The 24,959-nt window shown below is 50.1% G+C and overlaps 1 protein-coding gene across 4 annotated transcripts in view; it reads right to left on the bottom strand.

Annotated features, from left to right (window-relative positions):
* LOC116955575 (uncharacterized) overlaps positions 1 to 15,265 on the bottom strand; it is a 31,882-nt gene extending 16,617 nt beyond the window's left edge. For 2 of the 4 annotated variants that reach the window (XM_032976714.2, XM_076053247.1), the window contains exons 1-3: positions 15,135 to 15,259; positions 6,976 to 7,057; positions 4,528 to 4,610 (exon numbers count right to left, since the gene is read on the bottom strand). In XM_032976714.2, the coding sequence (XP_032832605.1) occupies positions 4,528 to 4,610; positions 6,976 to 7,057; positions 15,135 to 15,230 (261 nt within the window). In that variant the 5' untranslated portion in view covers positions 15,231 to 15,259. The other 2 variants (XM_032976715.2, XM_076053248.1) reach the window with 2 other exon arrangements.
* Between the last annotated feature and the right edge of the window lie 9,694 nt (positions 15,266 to 24,959).

Here is a 24,959-nt window from a genome sequence, read left to right as displayed (position 1 = left end):
AGAACAAATTTGACCTAAGGTCTTCGCTCATTTATCAGCTTCACATTCCCTATTGCCGTACAAAAACTGGAGGAAGGGACTTTGCTATTGATGCCCCCAGGGTCTGGAATGCTATTGCCAATAAACTGCAACTTGAATCACTACCTGTGAGATATTCACTCAAAACTGCTAGAGGAGTTGTAAACCCCTAGCTGTCCCTGCTATTCAGTGGCCTAAAATAAAATAAAATGTTTCGCTCCGGATGACTGCTGCAAAGTATTATCTGTAATTTGATTTAGTCTGCTGATCTTAAAGGTGCATTGAAAATATTGATACTCCGACTGATGCTCCTGCTGTTGTGGAGTGACTCATGCAGCCAGCTATGGCTGCAGGGTTTGGTGGTACATGTTGTTTATGTCGTTTATTGTGAAAATTTGGTCACAGTTCCTATGATCACTGTTACGTTGCTTTTATGTCTTTATTTTGGTGATTTCGAAAAGTTTTTTGGTTTGTCCATGTTTTTGTTTTGTTGTAGTACGGAGTTAGACTGATGGCCTTAATCTAAGTTGTTTTGTGGTTGTTGTTATTTGACTTGCATCCCACTGAGATTTTTGCACACAGCGTTGGTGTACGGTGCTATTTCTGGAATATTTTGCTGTCTTTTCTTGGATTTTCTGTTTGCATAGTCACACATAGTCACTTTAAGATGTTTTCTTGTTCGTGTTTTAGTTTTCTGTTTGTTGCGGTTGCACCCGATTCAAGAGCCGAATGGCTCACAGGGCTATACCAAGTAAATTAAACTGAAAACTGAAACACTGCTCGCCAATGTACAACGCTCACCAATGTATAATGCTCGCGGATACACAACGCCCGCTAATGTACAACGCTCGCCAATGTACAATGGTCACCAATGTATAACGCTCGCTAATATTCAATGCTCGGCAATGTAGAACGCTTGTCATTGTACAACGCTCGCATTCGTGAACACAAAGCAGACCTTAAACACGGTAGGACCAACACCTCGGCCGTGGCAGATCACTGTTATAATTCAGTAGGCTCACGTGACATTGACTTCTCCAAGACAGAGGTTCTTTGCAAGCCATCTGGCTACCATGAGAGATTCGTTCATGAGGCTATCCACATATACAAACACAGAGACAATTTCAACCGAGAAGATGGATTCTGGCTTAGCAATCATTGGAAGGATTTGATCAACCATTTCGGGTCTTAATTGATTGTTCACGCTTACGGTGGCTTTCAGACAGCATACATTAATTTTTCGTCTCCCCCCTCCTCTTTTCCGAACATAGATGGACTCGTCCATCTGAACAAACTGTCAAATCGCTATCCGTGGTGCTAACGTTTAAAAATAAATAAAAACAAACCGCCACTTCTTTCAAATGTTCTTGTCGTTGGTTTTCACACCTGATGATGACTGTGTTGCAGTCGGAACGTCGTGAGAATTTTATTGTTTTATACATATTTTATTATTTTATTGTTTTCCTTCAACATGACTTTACCGAAAAAACCAATAATATGAAACACTATAGTACTATAGTAAACAGTATACACGTGGTCACAACACTATAGTACTGTAGTAAACAGTACACACGTGGTCACAACATCATAGTACTGTAGTAAACAGTATACACGTGGTCACAACACTATAGTACTATAGTAAACAGTATACACGTGGTCACAACACTATAGTACTGTAGTAAACAGTATACACGTGGTCACAACACTATAGTACTATAGTAAACAGTATACACGTGGTCACAACACTATAGTACTATAGTAAACAGTATACACGTGGTCACAACACTATAGTACTGTAGTAAACAGTACACACGTGGTCACAACACTATAGTACTATAGTAAACAGTATACACGTGGTCACAACACTATAGTACTGTAGTAAACAGTATACACGTGGTCACAACACTATAGTACTATAGTAAACAGGATACGCTCGCATGGATGTTGACTATACGAGTGAGGCACGCCGACTGAGACCGAGCATGGGAGATGATTACCCACAATCCTGCAGCGAGAGAGGGAGAGAAGAACCATTGGCTCGGTTGTGATCACGTGATGCTTGGCAGACAAAGCGTGTACTGTGTACGTACTGCTCGTATTGCAAGACCCTCGCTCGTTTATCAAGTTAATATTCATTTACAAATTTTGCTCATCTTGCAAAAGACTCGCAGACCAAGTTACTCGCAATCCAAGGTTTCACTGTACAACGCTCGCTAATGTACAACGCTCGCTGATATAGAACTTCCGCTAATATACATGGCTCGCCAATATACAATGCTCGTGAAAAACAACGCTTGCAAATGTACAACGCTCGCCAACATACATCGCTCACCAATGTACAACGCTAGCCAATAAACAACGCTCGTCCAATGTATAATGCTCACCAATATATAATGCTCGCCAATGTACAACGCTAACTAATAACCACGCTTGCCAATGTACAATGCTTGCCGATGTACAACGCTCGACAAAGCACAACGCTCGCCAATGTACGATGTAGATTTGAAGTTTTCGTGACTGCAGGGATCCACACTCGTTGGTTATTTCGGTAAAATGATCACGTGGGTAGAAAATAAAATGAATTAAATCACGCGACGTTTCGGGCGCAACACAAGCTGTCCGTCATCAGGTGGGACAACCACAGCAGGAAACAATTGCTGAGGTGGCCAAAAGGGCTGCTGTGACAAGAGACTTTATAGGTAAGAGAGGGGGGAGGATATAAAATGCTCACTAATATACAATGCTCACCATTATGCAACGCTCGTTAATGGACAACTCTTGTTCATGTATAACGCTCGCTAATATAGACGTTTTCGCTAATAACGCTCGCCAATACACGTCGCTCGCCAATGTATAATTCTCACGAATACACAACGCTCACCAAAATACAACGCTCACTAATAACAACGCTTGCCAATGTACAATGCTTGCCAATGTGCAATGCTTGTTAATATACAATGCTCACTAATATGGAACTTTCGCTACTAAAAATGCTCACAAATGTACAGCGCTTGCAAATGTACGGCGCACGCTAATGTATAATGCTCACGAATACACAACGCTAGACCAAAATACAACGCTCACTAATAACAACGCTCGTCAATGTACAACGCTCACCAATTTACAACTCTCATGATTATACAACGCTCGACAATAAACAATGCTCCCTAATATACAACGCTTCGCCAATAAAAACGCTCACCAATATGCATCGCTCACTAATGTACAATGCTCGCTAATAGCAACACTCGCTAATAACAACACCCGCAAATATACAACGCTCGCTAATATACAACGCTCGCTAATATACAATGCTTGCTAATATACAACACTCGCTAATATAAACTGCTCGGTAATATACGATTCCTACCCTACGACTCGCTAACATACAATGCCCGCCATTGACAACACTGGCCAATGAGTGGGTGAGTGAGTGAGTGAATGAGTGGTTGAATGAATGAGTGGTTGAGTGAGTGAGTGTATGAGTGGGTGGGTGAGTGTATGAGTGGGTGGGTGAGTGTATGAGTGGGGGGGGTGCGTGAGTGAGTGTATGAGTGGCTGAGTGAGTGTATGAGTGGGTGAGTGAGTGAGTGGTTGGGTGGGTGAGCGATTGAGTGGGTAAGCGTGTGGGCGAGTGGGTGATTCAGTGGGTGGGTATGTGAGTGAGTGGGTGGGTGAGTGGGTAAGTGAGTGAATTGGTGGGTGGGTGAGTGAGTTGTTGACTGAGTGGGTGGGTGAGTGGCTCAGTGAGTGCGTGAGTGAGTTGGTGTGTGCATGGGTGAGTGAACGAGTGGGTGAGTGAGAGCGTTGGTGGGTGGGTGAGTGAATTAGTGGGTGAGTGAGTGGTTCAGTGGGTGAGCGAATGGGTGAGTGGGTGAGCGAACGGGTGAGCGCGTGGGTGAGTGGGTATGTGAGTGAGTGGGTGGGTGAGTGGGTAAGTGAGTGAATTGGTGGGTGGGTGAGTGAGTTGTTGACTGAGTGGGTGGGTGAGTGGCTCAGTGAGTGCGTGAGTGAGTTGGTGTGTGCATGGGTGAGTGAACGAGTGGGTGAGTGAACGAGTGGGTGAGTGAGAGCGTTGGTGGGTGGGTGAGTGAATTAGTGGGTGGGTGAGTGGTTCAGCGGGTGAGCGAATGGGTGAGTGGGTGAGCGAACGGGTGAGCGCGTGGGTGAGTGGGTATGTGAGTGAGTGGGTGGGTGAGTGGGTAAGTGATTGAATTGGTGGGTAGGTGAGTGAGTTGTTGACTGAGTGGGTGGGTGGGTGAGTGGCTCAGTGAGTGCGTGAGTGAGTTGGTGTGTGCATGGGTGAGTGAACGAGTGGGTGAGTGAGAGCGTTGGTGGGTGGGTGAGTGAATTAGTGGGTGAGTGAGTGGTTCAGCGGGTGAGCGAACGGGTGAGCGGGTGAGCGAACGGGTGAGCGCGTGGGTGAGTGGGTTATTGAGTGGGTGGGTGAGTGAGTGAACAGGGTGAGTGTGTGTGTGGGTGAGCAGGTGGCTGAGCAAGGGACGCTACCTGAGTGACCGCTTTGCTGGCGCCGTTCACCTCGAGGAGGAAGCGGCGACGGCGTGGGGGAGGCGGCGACTCCTTGGAGGAGTCTGTGACACGGCGAGACACGGTGAGACACGGTGAGACACGGCGAGACACGGCGAGACACGGTGAGACACGGTGAGACACGGTGAGACACTCACTCACGGTGAGACACGGCGAGACACGGCGAGACACGGCGAGACACGGTGAGACACGGTGAGACACGGTGAGACACGGCGAGACACGGCGAGACACGGTGAGACACTCACTCACGGTGAGACACGGTGAGACACGGTGAGACACGGTGAGACACGGCGAGACACGGTGAGACACGGCGAGACACGGTGAGACACGGTGAGACACGGTGAGACACGGCGAGACACGGCGAGACACGGTGAGACACAGCGAAAACACGGCGAGACACGGTGAGACAGAGCATGAGACCCGGCTAGGCACGGCAAGAGACGGCGTGAGACACAGTGAAATAGGGTGAGACAAATTGACACATGGTGAGACACAGCGTGAGACACGGTGAGACACGCCGTGACACGGTGTGACACGGTGAGACACATGGTGTGACACGGAGGGACATGGTGAGACATGGCGTGAGACATGGAGAGAGACACGGCGAGAGACACGGCGAGAGACACAGCGAGAGACACGGGGTGAGCCACAATGCAGGACACGGTGAGCCAAGACACAGAGAGACACGGCGAGAGACACGGCGAGAGACACAGCGCAGGACACGGTGAGCCAAGACACAGTGAGACACGGGGGTGAGACACGGGGTGAGACACGGCGAGAGGCATGGCGAGAGACACGGGGTGAGGCACGGCGAGAGACACGGCGAGAGACACGGGGTGAGGCACGGCGAGAGACACGGTGAGCCAAGACACGGCAAGACAACGCAACACAGGTCAGGTCGAGACCCCGTCCGACTCTCCATCGTCACCGCTGCCCTCGCCGAGTCTCAAGACTCCCTCCCTTGGAGGGTCCTGCCCCGCTTCGCCAGGACGGGGGCGGCTCCGCTGCCGCTGCCGCCACCGTGATCCCGACAAGGGAGCTTGGAGGCAACCTTTCCAGCACTGGACATTGCCTTTTGATTCATGCCGATGCGCAGTTCCCACTGCGGCCATGGGGTTAGGCTCTCCCGGGTTGCCGACCCAATTGGCTGCGACGCACCTCGCCCGCCACGGGAAACCACGGCAACACAGCTCACCTGAACCACGGCAACACACCTCACCTGAACCACGGCAACGCACCTCGCCTGAACCACGGCAACGCACCTCACCTGAACCACGGCAACGCACCTCACCTGAACCACGGCAACGCACCTCACCTGAACCACGGCAACGCACCTCGCCCGCCAAACTCGTCAAGGAGCGCCGCAAACCACCATCACGTGACACTCCAGTCGTCGCCCTCGCAGCGGCGGCTTTTGGCTACACTATACACTATACGCTACACTATACACTACACTATACACTACACTATACACTGCTATACACTACACTATACACTACACTATACACTACACTATACACTACACACTACACTATACACTACACTATACACTGCTATACACTGCTATACACTACACTATACACTACATTATACTACACACTGTGATACACTACATTATACACTACACTGTACACTACACACTATAAACTACTATATACTATACTATACACTACACTATACACTACACTGTACACTACACTATACACTACACTATACACTACACTATAAACTACTATACACTACATTATACACTACACTATACTATACACTACACTATACACTACACTATACACTACTATACACTATATTATACACTACACTATACTATACACTACACTACACACTATACACTACACTATACACTAATATACACTACAATGTACACTATACTGTACACTACACGACACACTGCTATACACTACACTATACACTACACTTTTGGATAGTCATTAATCAAAGACGGTGGTCACCACATCGTCGCGCAGCGCTTTCAGACGTGCTGCTTCTGCGGCCGTCTGGAACGCTCTTCCTTACCGATATTCGCAAGCCACTGGGAGCTCGGCCACTTTTAAATCATCATCATCTAGGTTGACAAACTAATTTCTTTAGAACTGCTTCTTGTTGTTGTTGTGTTTAGTTTGTCGTCCGCCCCTCCCACCGCACCTCCAACCAGCACGGTTGGCTACGTACGGTGTGAAAGAAGTTCAACACGCATACATACAAGGCTGTGTGTCGACCTAGGGGAGGCCCGGGACCAGGTTCAGATAATCACCGCCCATGTTGGTTGTGAGCGGGGCATCGAACTCGGTTTAGTTGGGTCCACAGGGAGGCGCGATAAGCACTGTGCCACCGCTCCCAACAGCACTTGCCCGTGTAGGCCGTACGGGGGATCTTTGTCTTTGTGTTTACCGAGAGCAGTGGGAGCCTGATGCAGTGGGGAGCTGGGAGGCACGGAGTCGCTGGTTTCCGTCTTGCATACAGCTTCCCACACCTGCAACATCATTACCAACATCACCAACATCATCACTAACATCATCACTAACATCATCACTAACATCATTACCAACATCATCACAGCAGCAGCAGCCAGTGCTGTGTATTTACGACTGAACCTACACATTCTCTCTCTCTCCCAGCCCACGTGTTTCTGCACACAAAGACAAAGATCCCCCGTATAGCCTTAACAGACTGTTGGGGCAAGTGCTGTTAGCGAGCACCTATAAAGGCCGGAACGGAACACGAGGTGGGTGGGTGGCCAGCAAGCACACACGCGCACATACACACAACAACAACCGCCATTCGCCACTAAGTGACGGTGACGTCACCACGGCGCTTGTGCCAGGCCATGTGCACCTTGAGGCCACGTGAAGTGTCGAATGCCCGCTGGCAGGTCACGCGGCAGACCCAGGTGACACGGGTCGACTGACTGAGACGACCGAGATGACTGACTGATGCACCACCTGTGCCCCCTACTGTGCCAACTTGCTGTGCTTTAGCCACCCGGCGCTCCGCTCGTTATTGTGAGCGTCGCTCCTCCGACCCTCCGTTGTTGTTGGAGGGCGACTGCCTCCAACTGCCCAGTAGCGTCCTTCACGAGCCTCCTCCACAGAGGCCAATCTTGACACCGCTGGTACCAGTCATCGGCAAGTCCACTCAGGTCCACATCCTCCTGTACCACATTACTCCATCTCTTCTCTAGCCCGTGACGCGCCCGTTTAGCCCCCTCAATCCGGGCAAATAAAAGCTGTTTAGGCATTAAGTGGCTGGGCAAGCGGGCTACATGACCCAGCCAACGCAGCCTTGCCCGCCGGAGGAGCTCACCGATGGGACCTTGCCCAGATCTTTCAAGGATTTGTGAGCTCCTCACACAATCCAGTCTGGTTAAACCCAGGATGGATCATAGGCAGGCCAGCCTAAATGTTTCTAATCGGCGAAGATGCTCCATTAGTGGGATCCACGTTTTGACTGTGGCCACGAAGACCTGAAGCTTCGTGCGGAGCGACAGACCAGGTAGCTTCCACATAGCGTTATGCAACCGATGAAAAAATATTGCCGCTCGACTGATTCAGAGTGAGACCTCTGCTGTCAAACCGGAGCCGGTAATGAGCACACTGCCCAGGTAGGGGAAACTCTCCACTCTCTCCACAAATGCCCATGGCGGTGGAGTGTCCGATGGTACAAAATACCCAGGCAGGTGCTTAGTTTTGGTAGGGCTGATGGTAAGGCCCCACCTCTTAGTGGCACGCTCCAGGTTCAGCAGCAACACATCCAACCCCTCCTCTGAGTGAGCAGCAATTACCAGATCATCGGCATACATAACATGGTTGAGCAATAGGGAGCCATCCCTTGACCGCACCCGGGCATCGATCATCCTCCCATTGTATCTGTACCAGATGGAAATTCCTCCGGTACAGCCATCGAAGGCTTCACGAACTACGTGGTCGAAATAGATGTTAAATAATGTGGGAGCCAGAGGACATCCTTGTCGCACCCCAAGGTGTACAGGGAATGGCTCTGACTCCCGGCCACGTAGTTTTACCCGGGCCTGCTCACCATCATGAAGGTCCTTAATGATCGTGAGCAGAGGGTCAGGGACTCCAAAAGCACGAATTACAACCCAGAGCCCAGGCCTACTGATGGTATGATAGGCCTTGACCAGGTCAATAAAGCAGAGATGTAGGTCTTGTTGGAATTTCCTACAGCTCTGCTGTAGCAGACTGAAAATATCGCACCTGTGCAGGACCGCCCTTTCCTGAAACCGCATTGGGGCTCCGCAAGCCTCTCCTCAGCATGCCTGGCAAGGCGATGTTGGATAATCCTTGCTCGGATCTTTCCTGGCACACTGAGGAGTGAGATGCCCCTGTAGTTGTTACAGTCTGTGCGGCCCCCCTTCTAAAAGAGGGAGACCACCAGGGCATCCTTCTAATCCTGCGGAACACATCCAGTGGTCCAGACTGTTGTTATGATGTCATGTAGGGCAGTCTGTGCACAAACGCCACCCTCCCTCAGCATTACGCTTTGGAGATCATCTCTGTCCGGTGCCTTTCCTGGTCTCAGACTCTGGATTGCCTTCAGTACTTCCTCAACAGATGGAACCTCAGCCAGCCACTCACAGCGGGTGACTTCTTCCAATATTTGAGTCACCACAGCCTCAGCAGTGTCATTCCCTCTTTGTCTGATGATGTTTTCCAGGCAGAGGGATTTCCCCTCCCCCAGGACCTCACAGAAGTGCTCAGCAAATTTGCAAACCTGTTCCTGGGGGTCAGAGATTGGATTACCGTTCTTTCCCGTAATGATGGTAATAGGTGTGGCGCTGAAAGTAACTTTTTTGATGGAGTTAAAGAGCGATTTGTGATTGCAGGCCATTGAGGCAGATTCCATCTCACCAACCTGCGACCACCACCCATCCTTGCAGTGCCTCACGGCTCTCCGAACCTCCGAGCGAAGGCTGCGGTAAGCCTCCTCATTATCTTGCATAGGATGCTGTAGCCGATGAGAGTGGGCCTGTCACTTTTTCTCAGCCAGCCTGAACACCTCCTCTGTCAGCCAGGGTCTCTGGGCAGGTCTGGACCGTGTACCCAAATCAACCATTGCAGCTGCATGAGCCAGAGTCCTAAACCTCGCCTATTTCCCCTCGACAGCAGGAGGAGTAGGGGATGATGCCAACCCCAGCCACAAGCGATGATGAATATCTTGCTTGCAACTTTTATCAGCGAGCTGAGACCAGGCCACTAAGGGTTTGAATGGGGTTTACACCCACCACCGAAGTGGAAGAATGGCAAGCACATTTTACAGAAAACAAGTCAATGGTCAGAGGGCAGATCAGCTCCACGGTAGGTCCTGGTGTCAAAGACATGGGCCCGCATCCGCTGTTCCATCACTATTTAGTCCAGCAGATGTTCTTGCTTGGACCTGGCATGCATCCATGATCCTGTGTGGATGTGCCAATGCCGGAACAGCGTGTTGGTAATTACAAGCCCATGGGCTGCACAAAAATCGAGCAGTCTCCTACCGGTTATTGAGCTGATCTGGCCCATGCCCTCCAATCACTCCAGACCAGGTGCCAGGATCATGACCAACTCGAGCATTAAAGTCGCCCAACAAGATGACTCTATCCCGAGGGGCCACTTTAGCTAGCACCTGTGACAGGAGGTCATAGAAGGCATCTAACTCATCGGCCTTATCTGCATCCCTCCACGGATATTCGTCTTCGGTGGGGGCAGAAGTAACCAAGACCACCACTCCTCGCCTCTGGTTGATGGGAAGGCGAGCCCAAAGTAGCCTGGGGCTTACAGCTTCCCACACCTCACTGCCACGTTCCCACACCCCTTCATGCTTTGTTCAGAAGCCACTCCCTGTTGTTTGGCATTCTCCTGCCCCGAGTCGAGGACTGTCCACCCCTCATGGTGGCAGGAGCCAGAGCCGGTCCACCGGACCTTCTGAATACCACAGATATCCAGATGGTATCGGTCCAGCTCCTAACAGAGGAGTGGCAGCCTCTCCTCTGCAGTGAGCGTTCCAACATTCCACGTGGCCACACGCAGTGGTTTTTTGCTGTTTCTGGAGGAGCCCCGATGGTAAGGATTCAGTCTCCTGGCTCCGCCAAATGGGGTTTGGCCAGGAGCCTGTCCCCACCGCGGCCTCTGGCACAAGCTTAATTAGATATTTTTGCACGTGGTTTTGTGGTAATTAATTGAAGGGGGAGGGGTTACCACCCCCTCGCATCCAGAGCCCCCTTTGGCTGCTGTGGTGGTTACAAACGCCATGAGGGGAATGGCCAATCGAAATTGGCCCTCCCCCCCCCACGGCACTGCTCACCACAGCATTGCACATACACACAGACATACACGCACACACATGCACATACACGCACACACACATACACGTACACACATACACGCACACTCACACACACGTATACGGATACAAAGATCCCCCGTATAGTCTTAACAGACTGTTGGGGTGAGTGCTGTTGGCGAGTAGCGAGCACCTACGAAGGCCGGCACTGTGGCACACGAGGGGGGTGGGTGGCCAGCACCACACCCGGCCGCCTTTGTATCCCCAGTGGCAACGTTCACACGCCGCACCGAGCGCTCATTTGAGCCCGAGTCGATCGAGGGGAGGTCCGGAACCGGTTCAGATAAATCGTCACTGGTGGTGTTGGTGGCCGTGACCGGGAATCGAACCCGGGTCTCTGCTGGGTTCGTAGCGCAGTGCGCTACCCGCTGCACTACCGCTCCCTTCCCGCACACACACACACAGACACAATGATAAAGACATTCCCCGTGTAGCCTTTAACAGGCTGCAGGGGCAAATGCTATAATTGAGTAGCAGCGCCCTGTGAAGGCCGGCACGGCACCTATGCAGGTGCCGTGCCGCTACAGGTACGCACGGACACAACAAAGACTAAACTATAAACTATTTTTTTTATTTTACCAGGCAAGGCCCCACTGCGCTATGTAGCTCGTCGTTGTCACCATCGTGGTCATCATCAGCAGCATCATCAGCAGCATCATCGTCATCATCAGAATCAGCAGCAGCAGGACCGTCATCATCGGCAGCATCATCAGCATCACCAGCAGCAGCAACGTCATCATCATCGTCGTCGTCATCATCAGCAGCGTCAGCAGCATCATCGTGATCATCAGCATCGTCATCAGCAGCTTTATCATCATCAGCAGCAATCGTCATCATCTGCAGCAGCATCATCATCAGCATAATCAGAAGCATCATCAGAAGCATAGTCATCATCAGCAGATCAGCAACAATCGTCATCTGCAGCAGCAGCAGCAGCATCAGAAGCAGCATCAGCAGCATCATCAATAGCAGCATCAGCAGTAGCAGCATCAGCATCGTCATCAGAAGCATCATCAGAAGCATAGTCATCATCAGCAGATCAGAAGCAATCGTCATCTGCAGCAGCATAATCAGAAGCATAGTCATCATCAGCAGATCAGCAGCATCGTCATCATCAGCAGTATCGTCAGCAGCAGCATAATCAGTAGCAGCATCAGCAGCAGCAGCATGAGAAGCATAGTCATCATCAGCAGCATCAGCGTGATCAGCAGCAGCATCATCGTGATCAGCAGCAGCATCATCGTGATCAGCAGCAGCATCATCGTGATCAGCAGCAGCATCATCGTGATCAGCAGCATCGTCATCAGCAGCATCGTCTTCGTCATCATCAGCAGCATCGTCATCAGCAGCAGCATCGTCATCGTCAGCCATGGCCAGGGATCGCCAACCTAAACTGAACTCTTGTTTATTGTTACCAGGTGCAAGGCGCCACTGAGCTCTGTAGATATATTTCAGACCCGACCTGGCCATCACGAATGAGAGCTCAACGAAGTGGGCTCATCATCATCATCACCACCACCATCATCACTACGTGGAAATGTACAGCAGCAGCTAACTACTCTAAACGCGTGGTGACGTTGGATCTCAATGTGGAGGGGGGAAACCGGAGGACCCGGAGAGAAATCCACGCGACCACCACGGGAAGAGAGAGACACGCAGACTCCAAATATACAGTAGCAGGAGTCAGGGTGGGGATTGAACCCACGACCTCCTGTGTACCAGGCGAGGTAGTTAACATCTCGTAGCCACCGTCATGATGATGAGAGAGAGAGAGACACGCAAACTCCAAATATACAGCAGCAGGCGTCAGGGTCGGGATCGAACCCACGACCTCCTGTACACCACGACCAAACATCACCACACACTGCATCACCATCACACTACATCACCATCACACAAACATCACCATACACTACATCAACATCACACAAACATTACCATACACTACATCACCATCACACAAACATCACCACACACTACATCACCATCACACAAACATCACCATACACTACATCAACATCACACAAACATCACCATACACTACATCACCATCACACAAACATCACCACACACTACATCACCATCACACAAACATCACCACACACTACATCACCATCACACAAACATCACGACACACTACATCACCATCACACAAACATCACCACACACTACATCACCATCACACAAACATTACCACACACTACATCACCATCACACAAACATCACCACACTACATCACCACACACTACATCACCATCACACAAACATCACCACACACTACATCACCATCACACAAACATCACCACACACTACATCACCATCACACAAACATCACGACACACTACATCACCATCACACAAACATCACCACACACTACATCACCATCACACAAACATCACGACACACTACATCACCATCACACAAACATCACCACACACTACATCACCATCACACAAACATCACCACACTACATCACCACACACTACATCACCATCACACAAACATCACCACACACTACATCACCATCACACAAACATCACCACACACTACATCACCATCACACTACATCACCACACACTACATCACCATCACACAAACATCACCATCACACAAACATCACCACACACTACATCACCATCACACTACATCACCACACACTACATCGCCATTACACAAACATCACCACACACTACATGACCATCACACAAACATCACCATACACTACATGACCATCACACAAACATCACCACACACTACATCACCATCACACAAACATCACCACACACTACATGACCATCACACAAACATCACCACACACTACATGACCATCACACAAACATCACCATACACTACATCAACATCACACAAACATCACCATACACTACATCAACATCACACAAACATCACCACACACTACATTGCCATCACACAAACATCACCACACACTACATAACCATCACACAAACATCACCACACACTACATCACCACACACTACATCACCATCACACTACATCACCACACACTACATCACCATCACACAAACATCACCACACACTACATCACCATCACACAAACATCACCATACACTACATCACCATCACACAAACATCACCACACACTACATCACACAAACATCACCATACACTACATCACCACACACTACATCAACATCACACACACACCACACACTACATCAACATCACCATACACCACATCACCATCACACAAACGTTAACACACACCGCATCACACAAACATCACCACACGTAGCACAACTACCATCAACATCACACAAGCATCAGCGCAGACACCGCATAAGCATCAACATCACACAACCCACATTACACATTCACACACACCGCATCTCACAAACATGACCACGACCAAAACACCGCCGATGTTGTTAGCACCACACTCGCCACCCTCCCATCCCTCGCTTAGTCACTCGGTCAGCCACTCACCCACTCACTAAGTCAGTCACCCACTCAGCCACTCACTCAGTCATTCAGTCACTCACTCACTCACCCACTCAGTCACTCACTCAGTCAGTCACTCAGTCACCCACTCAGTCACCCACTCAGTCACTCCGTCACCCACTCAGTCACTCAGTCAGTCAGTCACTCACTCAGTCAGTCACCCACTCAGTCACTCACTCAGTCACCCACTCAGTCACTCACTCAGTCACCCACTCAGTCACTCACTCAGTCACCCAATCAGTCACTCACTCAGTCAGTCACTCAGTCACCCACTCAGTCACTCACTCAGTTACCCACTCAGTCACCCACTCAGTCACTCAGTCAGTCACTCACTCAGTCACTCCGTCACCACTCAGTCACTCACTCAGTCACTCACTCAGTCACTCAGTCACTCACTCAGTCACCCACTCAGTCACTCACTCGGTCAGTCACTCAGTCACCCACTCAGTCACCCACTCAGTCACTCACCCACTCACCCACTCAGTCACTCAGTCACCCACTCAGTCACTCCGTCACTCACTCAGTCACTCACTTGCTCGCCACTAGAGGCCGCTATATCGGCAGGCAGTTTCCTCACTCAGTCACTTAGTCACTCACTCAGTCACTCATTTAGTCACTCACTCAGTCACTCACTTGCTCGCCACTAGAGGCCGCTATATCGGCAGGCAGTTTCCTCACTCAGTCACTTAGTCACTCACTCAGTCACTCACTTAGTCACTCACTCAGTCACTCACTTGCTCGCCACTAGAGGCCGCTATATCAGCAGGCAGTTTCCTCTTGAGAGGCCTGGCGGGCTTGCGACTCCGCTTTTCTCTCTCGCCGTCTCCCATCGCTACTCCGCTGCCCTTCGCGCTGCTGCTGCTCCTCCTGCTGATGATGATGATGTTGCCGATGATGATGTTGCCGATGATGATGTTGCCGATGATGATGCTGTTTATTGTGTTGATGCTGCTCTCTTCGGATGATGATGATGGTGGTGCTGCTGCTGCTGATGTTGTTGCTGCTGATGATGTTGGTCACGGTGCTGCTGCTGCTGATGATGATGATCTTGCTGATGACGATGATGCTGGTGACGGTGGTGCTGCTGCTGATAATGATGTTGCTGATGACGATGATGTTGCTGCTGATGACGATGTTGCTGATGATGATGCTGTTGCTGATGTTGTTGTTGTTGCTGATGATGCTGATGATGATGACAATGATATTCGGACTGGTCCCGGCTGCAGGTCCGCTTGGTGTGGCGCTGAGAGGCGGCGCCTCTGAGTGAAAGAGAGACGGAGGGAGAGAGAGGAGTGATGGAGGCGGAGTGGAGGAGGAGTTTGTGATGGAAGAGGAGTGATGGAGGAGTGGAGGAGGAGGAGTTTGTGATGGAAGAGGAGTGATGGAGGAGTGGAGGAGGAGTTTGTGATGGAAGAGGAGTGATGGAGGAGGGGAGGAGGAGGGGTGATGGAGGAGGAGGGGTGGAGGAGGAGGAGTGGAGGAGGAGTTTGTGATGGAAGAGGAGTGATGGAGGAGGAGTGGAGGAGGAGTTTGTGATGGAAGAGGAGTGATGGAGGAGGGGAGGAGGAGGAGTTTGTGATGGAAGAGGAGTGATGGAGGAGGGGAGGAGGAGGAGTTTGTGATGGACGAGGAGTGATGGAGGAGGAGTGGAGGAGGAGGGGAGGAGGAGGAGTGATGGAGGAGGAGTTTGTGATGGAGGAGTGGAGGAGGAGGAGTGATGGAGGAGGAGTGGAGGAGGCGTTTGTGATGGAAGAGGAGGAGGGGTGTGAGTGGGGGGAGGGAGAGATCGGGTTCCGTCTGTGTGTGTACTTGCTGTGTGTGTGTACTTGGTGTATGTGTGTACTTGGTGTATGTGTGTACTTGGTGTATGTGTGTACTTGGTGTGTGTACATGGTGTGTGTGTACTTGGTGTGTGTGTACTTGGTGTATGTGTGTACATGCTGTGTGTGTACATGGTGTGTGTGTGTAATTTATGTGTGTGTGTACTTGGTGTATGTGTGTACATGGTGTGTGTGTACATGGTATGTGTGTGTACTTGGTGTGTGTGTGTACTTGGTGTATGTGTGTACTTGGTGTGTGTGTACATGGTGTGTGTGTGTACTTGGTGTATATGGTGTGTGTACATGGTGTGTGTGTACTTGGTGTGTGTGTGTACTTGGTGTATGTGTGTACATGGTGTGTGTGTGTACATGGTGTGTATGTGTACTTTATGTGTGTGTGTGTACTTGGTGTGTGTGTTTACTTGGTGTGTGTGTACATGGTGTGTGTACTTTATGTGTGTGTACTTGGTGTGTGTGTACTTGGTCTGTGTGTGTACTTGGTGTGTTATGTGTACTTGGTGTGTACCTGGTTTGTGTGTACTTTATGTGTGTACTTGGTGTGTATGTGTACTTGGTGTGTGTACTTTGTGTGTGTGTGTACTTGATGTGTGTGTGTGTACTTGATGTGTGTGTATTTGATGTGTGTGTACACTTGATGTGTGTGTACTTGGTGTGTGTACTTGGTGTGTGTGTACTAGGTGTGTGTGTACTTGGTGTGTCTGTACTAGGTGTGTGTGTACTTGCTGTGTGTGTACTAGGTGTGTGTGTGTGTACTTGGTGTGTGTACTTGGTGTGTGTGTGTACTAGGTGTGAGTGTGTACTTGATGTGTGTGTGTACTTGATGTGTGTGTGTACTTGGTGTGTGTACTTGATGTGTGTGTGTACTAGGTGTGTGTGTACTTTCTGTGTGTGTGTACTTGGTGTGTGTGTACTTGATGTGTGTGTGTACTTGGTGTGTGTGTGTACTTGATGTGTGTGTGTACTTGGTGTGTGTACTTGATGTGTGTGTGTACTTGGTGTGTGTGTACTTGCTTTGTGTGTACTTGCTTTGTGTGTGTACTTGGTGTGTGCACTTGGTGTGTGTGTGTGCATGGTGTGTGTATGTACTAGGTGTGTGTACTTGGTGTGTGTGTGTGTACTTGATGTGTGTGTGTGTACTTGATGTGTGTGTGTACTTGGTGTGTGTGTGTACTTGCTTTGTGTGTACTTGCTTTGTGTGTGTACTTGGTGTGTGTACTTGATGTGTGTGTACTTGGTGTGTGTATGTACTAGGTGTGTGTACTTGGTGTGTGTGTGTATTAGGTGTGTGTGTACTTGGTGTGTGTGTGTACTAGGTGTGTGTGTATACTAGGTGTGTGTGTGTGTGTACTTGGTGTGTGTACTAAGTGTGTGTGTTTGTACTAGGTGTGTGTACTTGGTGTGTGTGTGTACTGGGTGTGTGTGTGTACTTGGTGTGTGTGTACTAGGTGTGTGTGTGTGTACTAGGTGTGTGTGTGTGTACTTGGTGTGTGTACTAGGTGTGTGTGTTTGTACTAGGTGTGTGTACTTGGTGTGTGTGTGTGTACTGGGTGTGTGTGTACTTGGTGTGTGTGTGTACTTGGTGTGCTGTGGAGCGGTCGTGTAGCTGTTAGCGCGTTGCGCTACGAACCTGGCGACCCGAGTTCGATTCCCGCTCACGGCCAATAGGCACTGGACCTCCCCTAGGTCGACTCAGCCTCAAATGAGTACGTGGTGCTGTGTGTAAAAACATCGCCACTGGGGAGACAAAGACGGTCGGGCGTGGTGGTGGTGGTGATGGCCACCCCCTCGTGTACCGTGCCGGCCTTCATAGGTGCTCCTCGCTAACAGCACTTGCCCCTACAGTCTGTTAAGTCTACACGGGAGGTCTTTGTCTTTGTGTGTACTTGACGTGTGTGTGGGGGGGGTCTGGTTTTGATGCGAGTGTGGATGGGGGTGTGTGAAGGATTGGGTTTAGGGTGTTTGTGTGTCTGTGTGTGTGTCTGTGTGTGTCTGTGTGAGCGTGTCTGTGTGTGTGTCTGTGTGTGTGAGTGTGTCTGTATGTGTGTGTGTGTCTGTATGTGTGTCTGAGTGTGTATATGTATGTGTCTGTGTGAGCGTGTCTGTGTGTGTGTGTCTGTATGTGTGTGTCTGTATGTGTGTGTCTGAGAGTGTGTGCCTGAGTGTGTGTCTGTGTGTGTATGTATGTGTGTCTGTATGTGTGTGCCTGAGTGTGTGTCTGTGTGTGTGTGTATGTATGTATGTCTGTGTGTGTGAGTGTGTGTCTGTGTGTGTGTCTGTGTGTATGGTGCGATAGGGGGGATCGGGTTTTGCGAGTGGATGGATGTGTGTTTGTGGAGGGATGGTGAGATGAGCGTGTGTGTGTGTGTCTGGGTGTGTGTGAATGTGTTTGTGTGTGTGTCTGGGTGTGTGTGAATGTGTTTGTGTGTGTGTCTGGGAGTGTGTGAATGTGTTTGTGTGTGTGTCTGGGTGTGTGTGAATGTGTTTGTGTGTGTGTCTGGGTGTGTGTGAATGTGTTTGTGTGTGTGTCTGGGTGTGTGTAAATGTGTTTGTGTGTGTGTCTGGGTGTGTGTGAATGTGTTTGTGTGTGTGTCTGGGTGTGTTTGTGTGTGTCTGGGTGTGTGTGTGTGTGAATGTTTGTGTGTGTCTGTGTGTGTGGGGAGCGGTGGTGCAGCAGTTAGCGGTACGCTGCGCTACGAACCCGGCGACCCGGGTTCGATTCCCGCTCACGGCCAACACCGGTGACGATTATCTGAACCGGTCCCGGGCCTCCCCTAGGTCGACTCAGCCTCAAATGAGTACCTGGTGCGGTGTGTAAACATCGCCACTGGGGAGACAAAGGCGGTCGGGCGTGGTGCTGGCTACCCACCCCCTCGTGTACCGTTTCGGCCTTCATAGGTGCTGCTTGCTAACAGCACTTGCCCCTACAGTCTGTTAATGCTATACGGGGGATCTTTGTCTTTGTATGTGAGTGTGTATGTGCGTGAGTGTGTGAATGTGTCTGGGTGTCTGGGGTGTGTGAATGTGTTCGTGTGTGTGAATGTGTCTGGGTGTGTCTGGGTGTGTGTGAATGTGTCTGGGTGTGTGTAAATGTGTCTGGGTGTGTCTGGGTGTGTGTGAATGTGTTCGTATGTGTGAATGTGTCTGGGTGTCTGGGTGTGTCTGGGTGTGTGTGAATGTGTCTGGGTGTCTGGGTGTGTGTAAATGTGTCTGGGTGTGTCTGGGTGTGTGTGAATGTGTTCGTGTGTGTGAATGTGTCTGGGTGTGTGTGAATGTGTCTGGGTGTCTGGGTGTGTGTGAACGTGTCTGGGTGTGTGTGAATGTGTCTGGGTGTGTCTGGCTGTGTGTGAATGTGTCTGGGTGTCTGGGTGTGTGTGAATGTGTCTGGGTGTGTGTGTGAATGTGTCTGTGTGTGTGTGAATGTGTTCGTGTGTGTGGAGGAGCGACGCTCACAACAGCGAGTGGAGCGCCGGGCGGTTAAATCACAGGTGCTGTGCATCTACCGGTCATCTCAGTCAAGCAACACGTGGCACCTGCTGGGTCTGTCCCGTGACCTCCTGCCAGCGGGCGTTCGACACTTCACGTGGACTCAAAAGTGCACCTGGACTGGCACTTCGTGGCGAATGTCGGCTATTGGTGTTTGTGGATGATTGGGTTTGGGGTGTTTGTGTAAGATGTGTGTGTGTGTAAGCTTTGTGTGTAGTGGAAATGTGGAGATTTAGATGTGTGTCTGCGGGGAGCGGTAGTGGAGTGGTTAGCGCGCTGCGCTACAAAACCGGCGACCCAGTTCGATTCTCAACCAGTGACAATTATCTATACCGGTCCCGGGCTTCCCCTAGGTCGACTCAGCCTCAAATGAGTACCTGGTGCGAGGTGTAAATATCGCCACTGGGGATACAAAGGTGGCCGGGCGTGGTGCTGGCCACCCACCCCCTTGTGTGCGTGCCGGCCTTCATAGGTGCTGCTTGCTAACAGCACTTGCCCCGACAGTCCGGCTACACGGGGGATCTTTGTCTGTTATACGCTCTGTGTGTGTCTGTGACTGTGTTGCGAACTTACCGTGGAACGAGTCGCGGAGTCTCAAGGACCTCGGTCGCGAGAGGGTCCTGCCACGTTGGGATGTTTGGTCGTGGTATACAGGAGGTACGTGGGTTCGATTCCAAACCCTGAACGCCTGCTGCTGTATATTTGGAGTTTGCGTGTCTCTCTCTCATCATCATGGTGGCTAGGAGATGTTAAGTACCTCGCCTGGTATACAGGAGGTACGTGGGTTCGATTCCAAACCCTGAACGCCTGCTGCTGTATATTTGGAGTTTGCGTGTCTCTCTCTCATCATCATCACGGTGGCTAGGAGATGTTAAGTACCTCGCCTGGTATACAGGAGGTACGTGGGTTCGATTCCAAACCCTGAACGCCTGCTGCTGTATATTTGGAGTTTGCGTGTCTCTCTCTCTCATCATCATCATCGTCATCACGGTGGCTAGGAGATGTTAACTACTTCGCCTGGTGTACAGGAGGTCGTGGGTTCGATCCCCACCCTGACTCCTGCTGCTGCTGTATATTTGGAGTCTGCGTGTCTCTCTCCCCGTGGTGGTCGCGTGGATTTCTCTCCGGGTCCTCCGGTTTCCCCCCTCCACATTGAGAACCAACGTCACCACGCGTTTAGAGTAGTTAGCTGCTGCTGCTATACATTTCCACGTGGTGGTGATGATGATGAGCCCACTCCGTTGAGCTATCATTCTTGATGGCCAGGTCGATTCTGAAATATATCTACAGAGCTCAGTGGCGCCTTGCACCTGGTAACAATAAACAAGAGTTCAGTTTAGGTTGGCGATCCCTGGCCATGGCTGACCATGATGATGATGACGATGCTGCTGATCACGATGATGCTGCTGCTGATAATGATGATGATGCTGCTGCTGATGATGCTGCTGCTGATGATGACTATGCTTCTGATGATGCTGCTGATGACGATGCTGCTGCTGCTACTGATTATGCTGCTGCTGATGATGTTGCTGATGATGACGATGCTGCTGATCACGATGATGCTGCTGCTGATAATGATGCTGCTGCTGATGATGCTGCTGCTGATGATGACTATGCTTCTGACGATGCTGCTGCAGATGACGATTACTGCTGATCTGCTCGTGATGATGACTATGCTTCTGATGATGCTTCTGACGATGCTACTGATGCTGCTGCTGACGATGATGCTGCTGCTGCTGGTGATGATGACGATTGCTGCTGATGATGATGACCACGATGATAACGACGAGCTACATAGCTCAGTGGGGCATTGCCTGGGAAGATAAAAACGAAAGTAGTCTATAGCTTTGCCTCGGCGACAAATTTGAGAAAACCCGACGCCGCGCTGTGTACGAGCGGCCGGCGACAAAACTCCGCACGGATGGATTCCACCCATCGCTGTTGCCAGTCTGGCCTTGTGGCAATCCGAGAAACTCGCTTAGGCTCGGTGTGAAAGAACACAAGTGCTTCGTAGCTCATCGGATTCCTCCCAGGATAAGGTAATAAAAAGAAATAACGATGATGAGTCTAAAGAGTCTATACAGTACAAAGGAGACGGTGATGAACGAGAGAAACAAATGATTGCTGTGGTTTTCCCACCTGATGATGATTGCTTGTGTTGCGCCCGAAACGTCGTGATTTATTTTATTTGCTACCTACTACGTGACTTTACCGAAATAACCAAAGAGTGTGGATCCCTGCAGTCACGAAAGCTTCGAATCAAGATAAAAATCTGAGTAAACAATAATTTGTTTTTGTTTTTTTAAATCGATACCGAAATCGAATCGATAATTCGTCGAATAGCCGCGGTGACGTTGTGGCCTATTGCCTGAAACGTCGCCTCCCATTGTCAACAAAGCGTTGTTACATCACTACGCCGTTGCGTCGAGTCTGTGTTGGGCTGTTGCTGTAGCGGCCTCTGGTGGCGACACAACAACAGCAGCAGCAGCAGTAGCACCGCGGAGCCTTAAACCCACGTGACGGTGACGATGATGGTGAAGATTGCAAATCCGGAGATCACAAAAAGTCACAAACAACAAACTCCACCCCCTCCTCGCCACGGTGGCTAGGAGATGTTAACTACATCGCCTGGTGTGCAGGAGGTCGTGCGTTCGATCTTGACCCTGACGCCTGCTGCTGTATATTTGCAGTTTGCGTCTCTCTCTCTCTCTCATCATCACGGTGGCTAGGAGATGTTAACTACCTCGCCTGGTGTACAGGAGGTCGTGGGTTCAACCCGACCCTGACGCCTGCTGCTGTATATTTGGAGTTTGCGTGTCTCTCTCTCATCATCATCATCATCACGGTGTCTAGGAGATGTTAACTACCTCGCCTGGTGTACAGGAGGTCGTGGGTTCGATCCAGACCCTGACGCCTGCTGCTGTATATTTGGAGTCTGCGTGTCTCCCTCCCCGTGGTCGCGTGGATTTTTCTCCGGGTCCTCCAGTTTTTCCCTCCACATTTAGAATCAACATCACGCGTTTAGAGGATTTGACTGCTGCTATACATTTCCACGTGATGATGATGATGATGAGCCCACTTCGTTAAGCTACCATTTACGATAGCCAGGTCGCTTTTGAAAAAGAATTACATACATACATAGCCTTACCTGGTAAAATAAAACATAGTCTTTAGTAAATAAGTAAAATTAAAATGATTTTATACTCCACACTACGCTACACACTATGCTACACTATACACAACGCTAGACACTACTCTATACACTACTATATACTACACACTACATTATACACTAAACACTACACTATATATTACACTATAATATACACTACGCTATGCACACTATACACTATTATACATTAGACTACACACTTCTGCTATACACTACATTATACACTGCAGCTATTTACTACTGCTATACACTACTGCTATACACTACACTATATACTACACTCCACTACACCATACACTACACACTACTCTATGCATTACACTACATATACACTCCACTATACACTGCTGTACACTACATTATACACTACAGCTATGTACTACTGCTATACACTACACTATATACTACACTCCACTACACCATACACTACACACTACTCTATGCATTACACTACATATACACTCCACTATACACTGCTGTACACTACATTATACACTGCACTATTGCTGCCCATCGAACAAAGATGGTGGTTACCGGATCATCGCGCGGCGCTTTCAGGCGCGCTTCTGCGGCCGTCTGGAACGCTCTTCTTTCCGATATTAGGAAGCCGCTGAATGCTGTGCACTTTTAAATCATCTAGATTGACAAACTAATTTCTTTAGAACTGCTTTTTGTTGTTGTGTTTAGTTTGTTGTTCTTTCCCCGCACCTCTGATGAGCACGGTTGGCTACGTTAGGTGCGAAAGAATTTTAACATACATATACACTACTATATACTACATACTACACTACTATACAGCACACTATACGGTACACTACGATACACTATACTACTGTAATGACAAGAGAGCTTGCATGCGGTGTGAGCAGGCTAGTGGCCATGGGAGGTAATGACAGGGGTATAAGTTGTGAGTGCGAAGGAACTGGTGGCCAAGGGAGGTAATGACAGGGGAGTCAGCTGTGAGTGCGAAGGGACTGGTGGCTATGGGAGGTAATGACAGGGGAGCCAGTTGTGAGTGCGAAGGGACTGGTGGCAACGGGAGGTAATGACAGGGGAGTCAGTTGTGAGTGCGAAGGGACTGGTGGCCACGGGAGGTAATGACAGGGGAGTCAGTTGTGAGTGTGAAGGGACTGGTGGCCACGGGAGGTAATGACAGGGGTATCAGTTGTGAGTGCGAAGGGACTGGTGGCCACAGGAGGTAATGACAGGGGAGTCAGTTGTGAGTGTGAAGGGACTGGTGGCTACAGGAGGCAATGACAGGGGTATCAGTTGTGAGTGCGAAGGGACTGGTGGCCACGGGAGGTAATGACAGGGGTGTCAGTTGTGAGTGCGAAGGGACTGGTGGCTACGGGAGGTAATGACAGGGGAGTCAGTTGTGAGCGTGAAGGGACTGGTGGCTACAGGAGGTAATGACAGGGGTATCAGTTGTAAGTGCGAAGGGACTGGTGGCCACGGGAGGTAATGACAGGGGTGTCAGTTGTGAGTGCGAAGGGACTGGTGGCTACGGGAGGTAATGACAGGGGAGTCAGTTGTGAGTGCGAAGGGACTGGTGGCTACGGGAGGTAATGACAGGGGAGTCAGTTGTGAGCGTGAAGGGACTGGTGGCTACAGGAGGTAATGACAGGGGTATCAGTTGTGAGTGCGAAGGCACTGGTGGCCGCGGGAGGTAATGACAGGGGTGTCAGTTGTGAGTGCGAAGGGACTGGTGGCTACGGGAATGTTCGAGAAGGGAGCGTGGTCAGGTGACGGAAGAGGACGGCACTCTGCCGGTGAAGCGAGCGTCCAGAGTGAACGAGATGGTTCGGGGGGGGGGGGGGGGGGGGGTGTGGCCTCGTGTTGGTATATAAGGGAGATGCGTGGGAGACTCGGGGCTTTTGCAGTGGGGTCTCCGTCTGATGTCAAGTGAACATGTCTTCAATAAAGTGCCATCTCAAGAGAAGTGTGTCGTCATTACAATACTACACTACAATAAACTATGCCATACACTATACTACGATACACTATACTATATTACACTGAAAACGCATTACTTTTGAGTTGCATTTTGTGCTTAGTTTATTGTC

Source organism: Petromyzon marinus, chromosome 60, assembly GCF_048934315.1.
Source record: "Petromyzon marinus isolate PM22_M1 ecotype Great Lakes invasive population chromosome 60, UKy_Petmar_22M1.pri1.0, whole genome shotgun sequence".
In the NCBI taxonomy this organism is placed as follows: Eukaryota; Metazoa; Chordata; class Hyperoartia; order Petromyzontiformes; family Petromyzontidae; genus Petromyzon; species Petromyzon marinus.
This window is presented reverse-complemented; position numbering and strand designations above follow the sequence as displayed.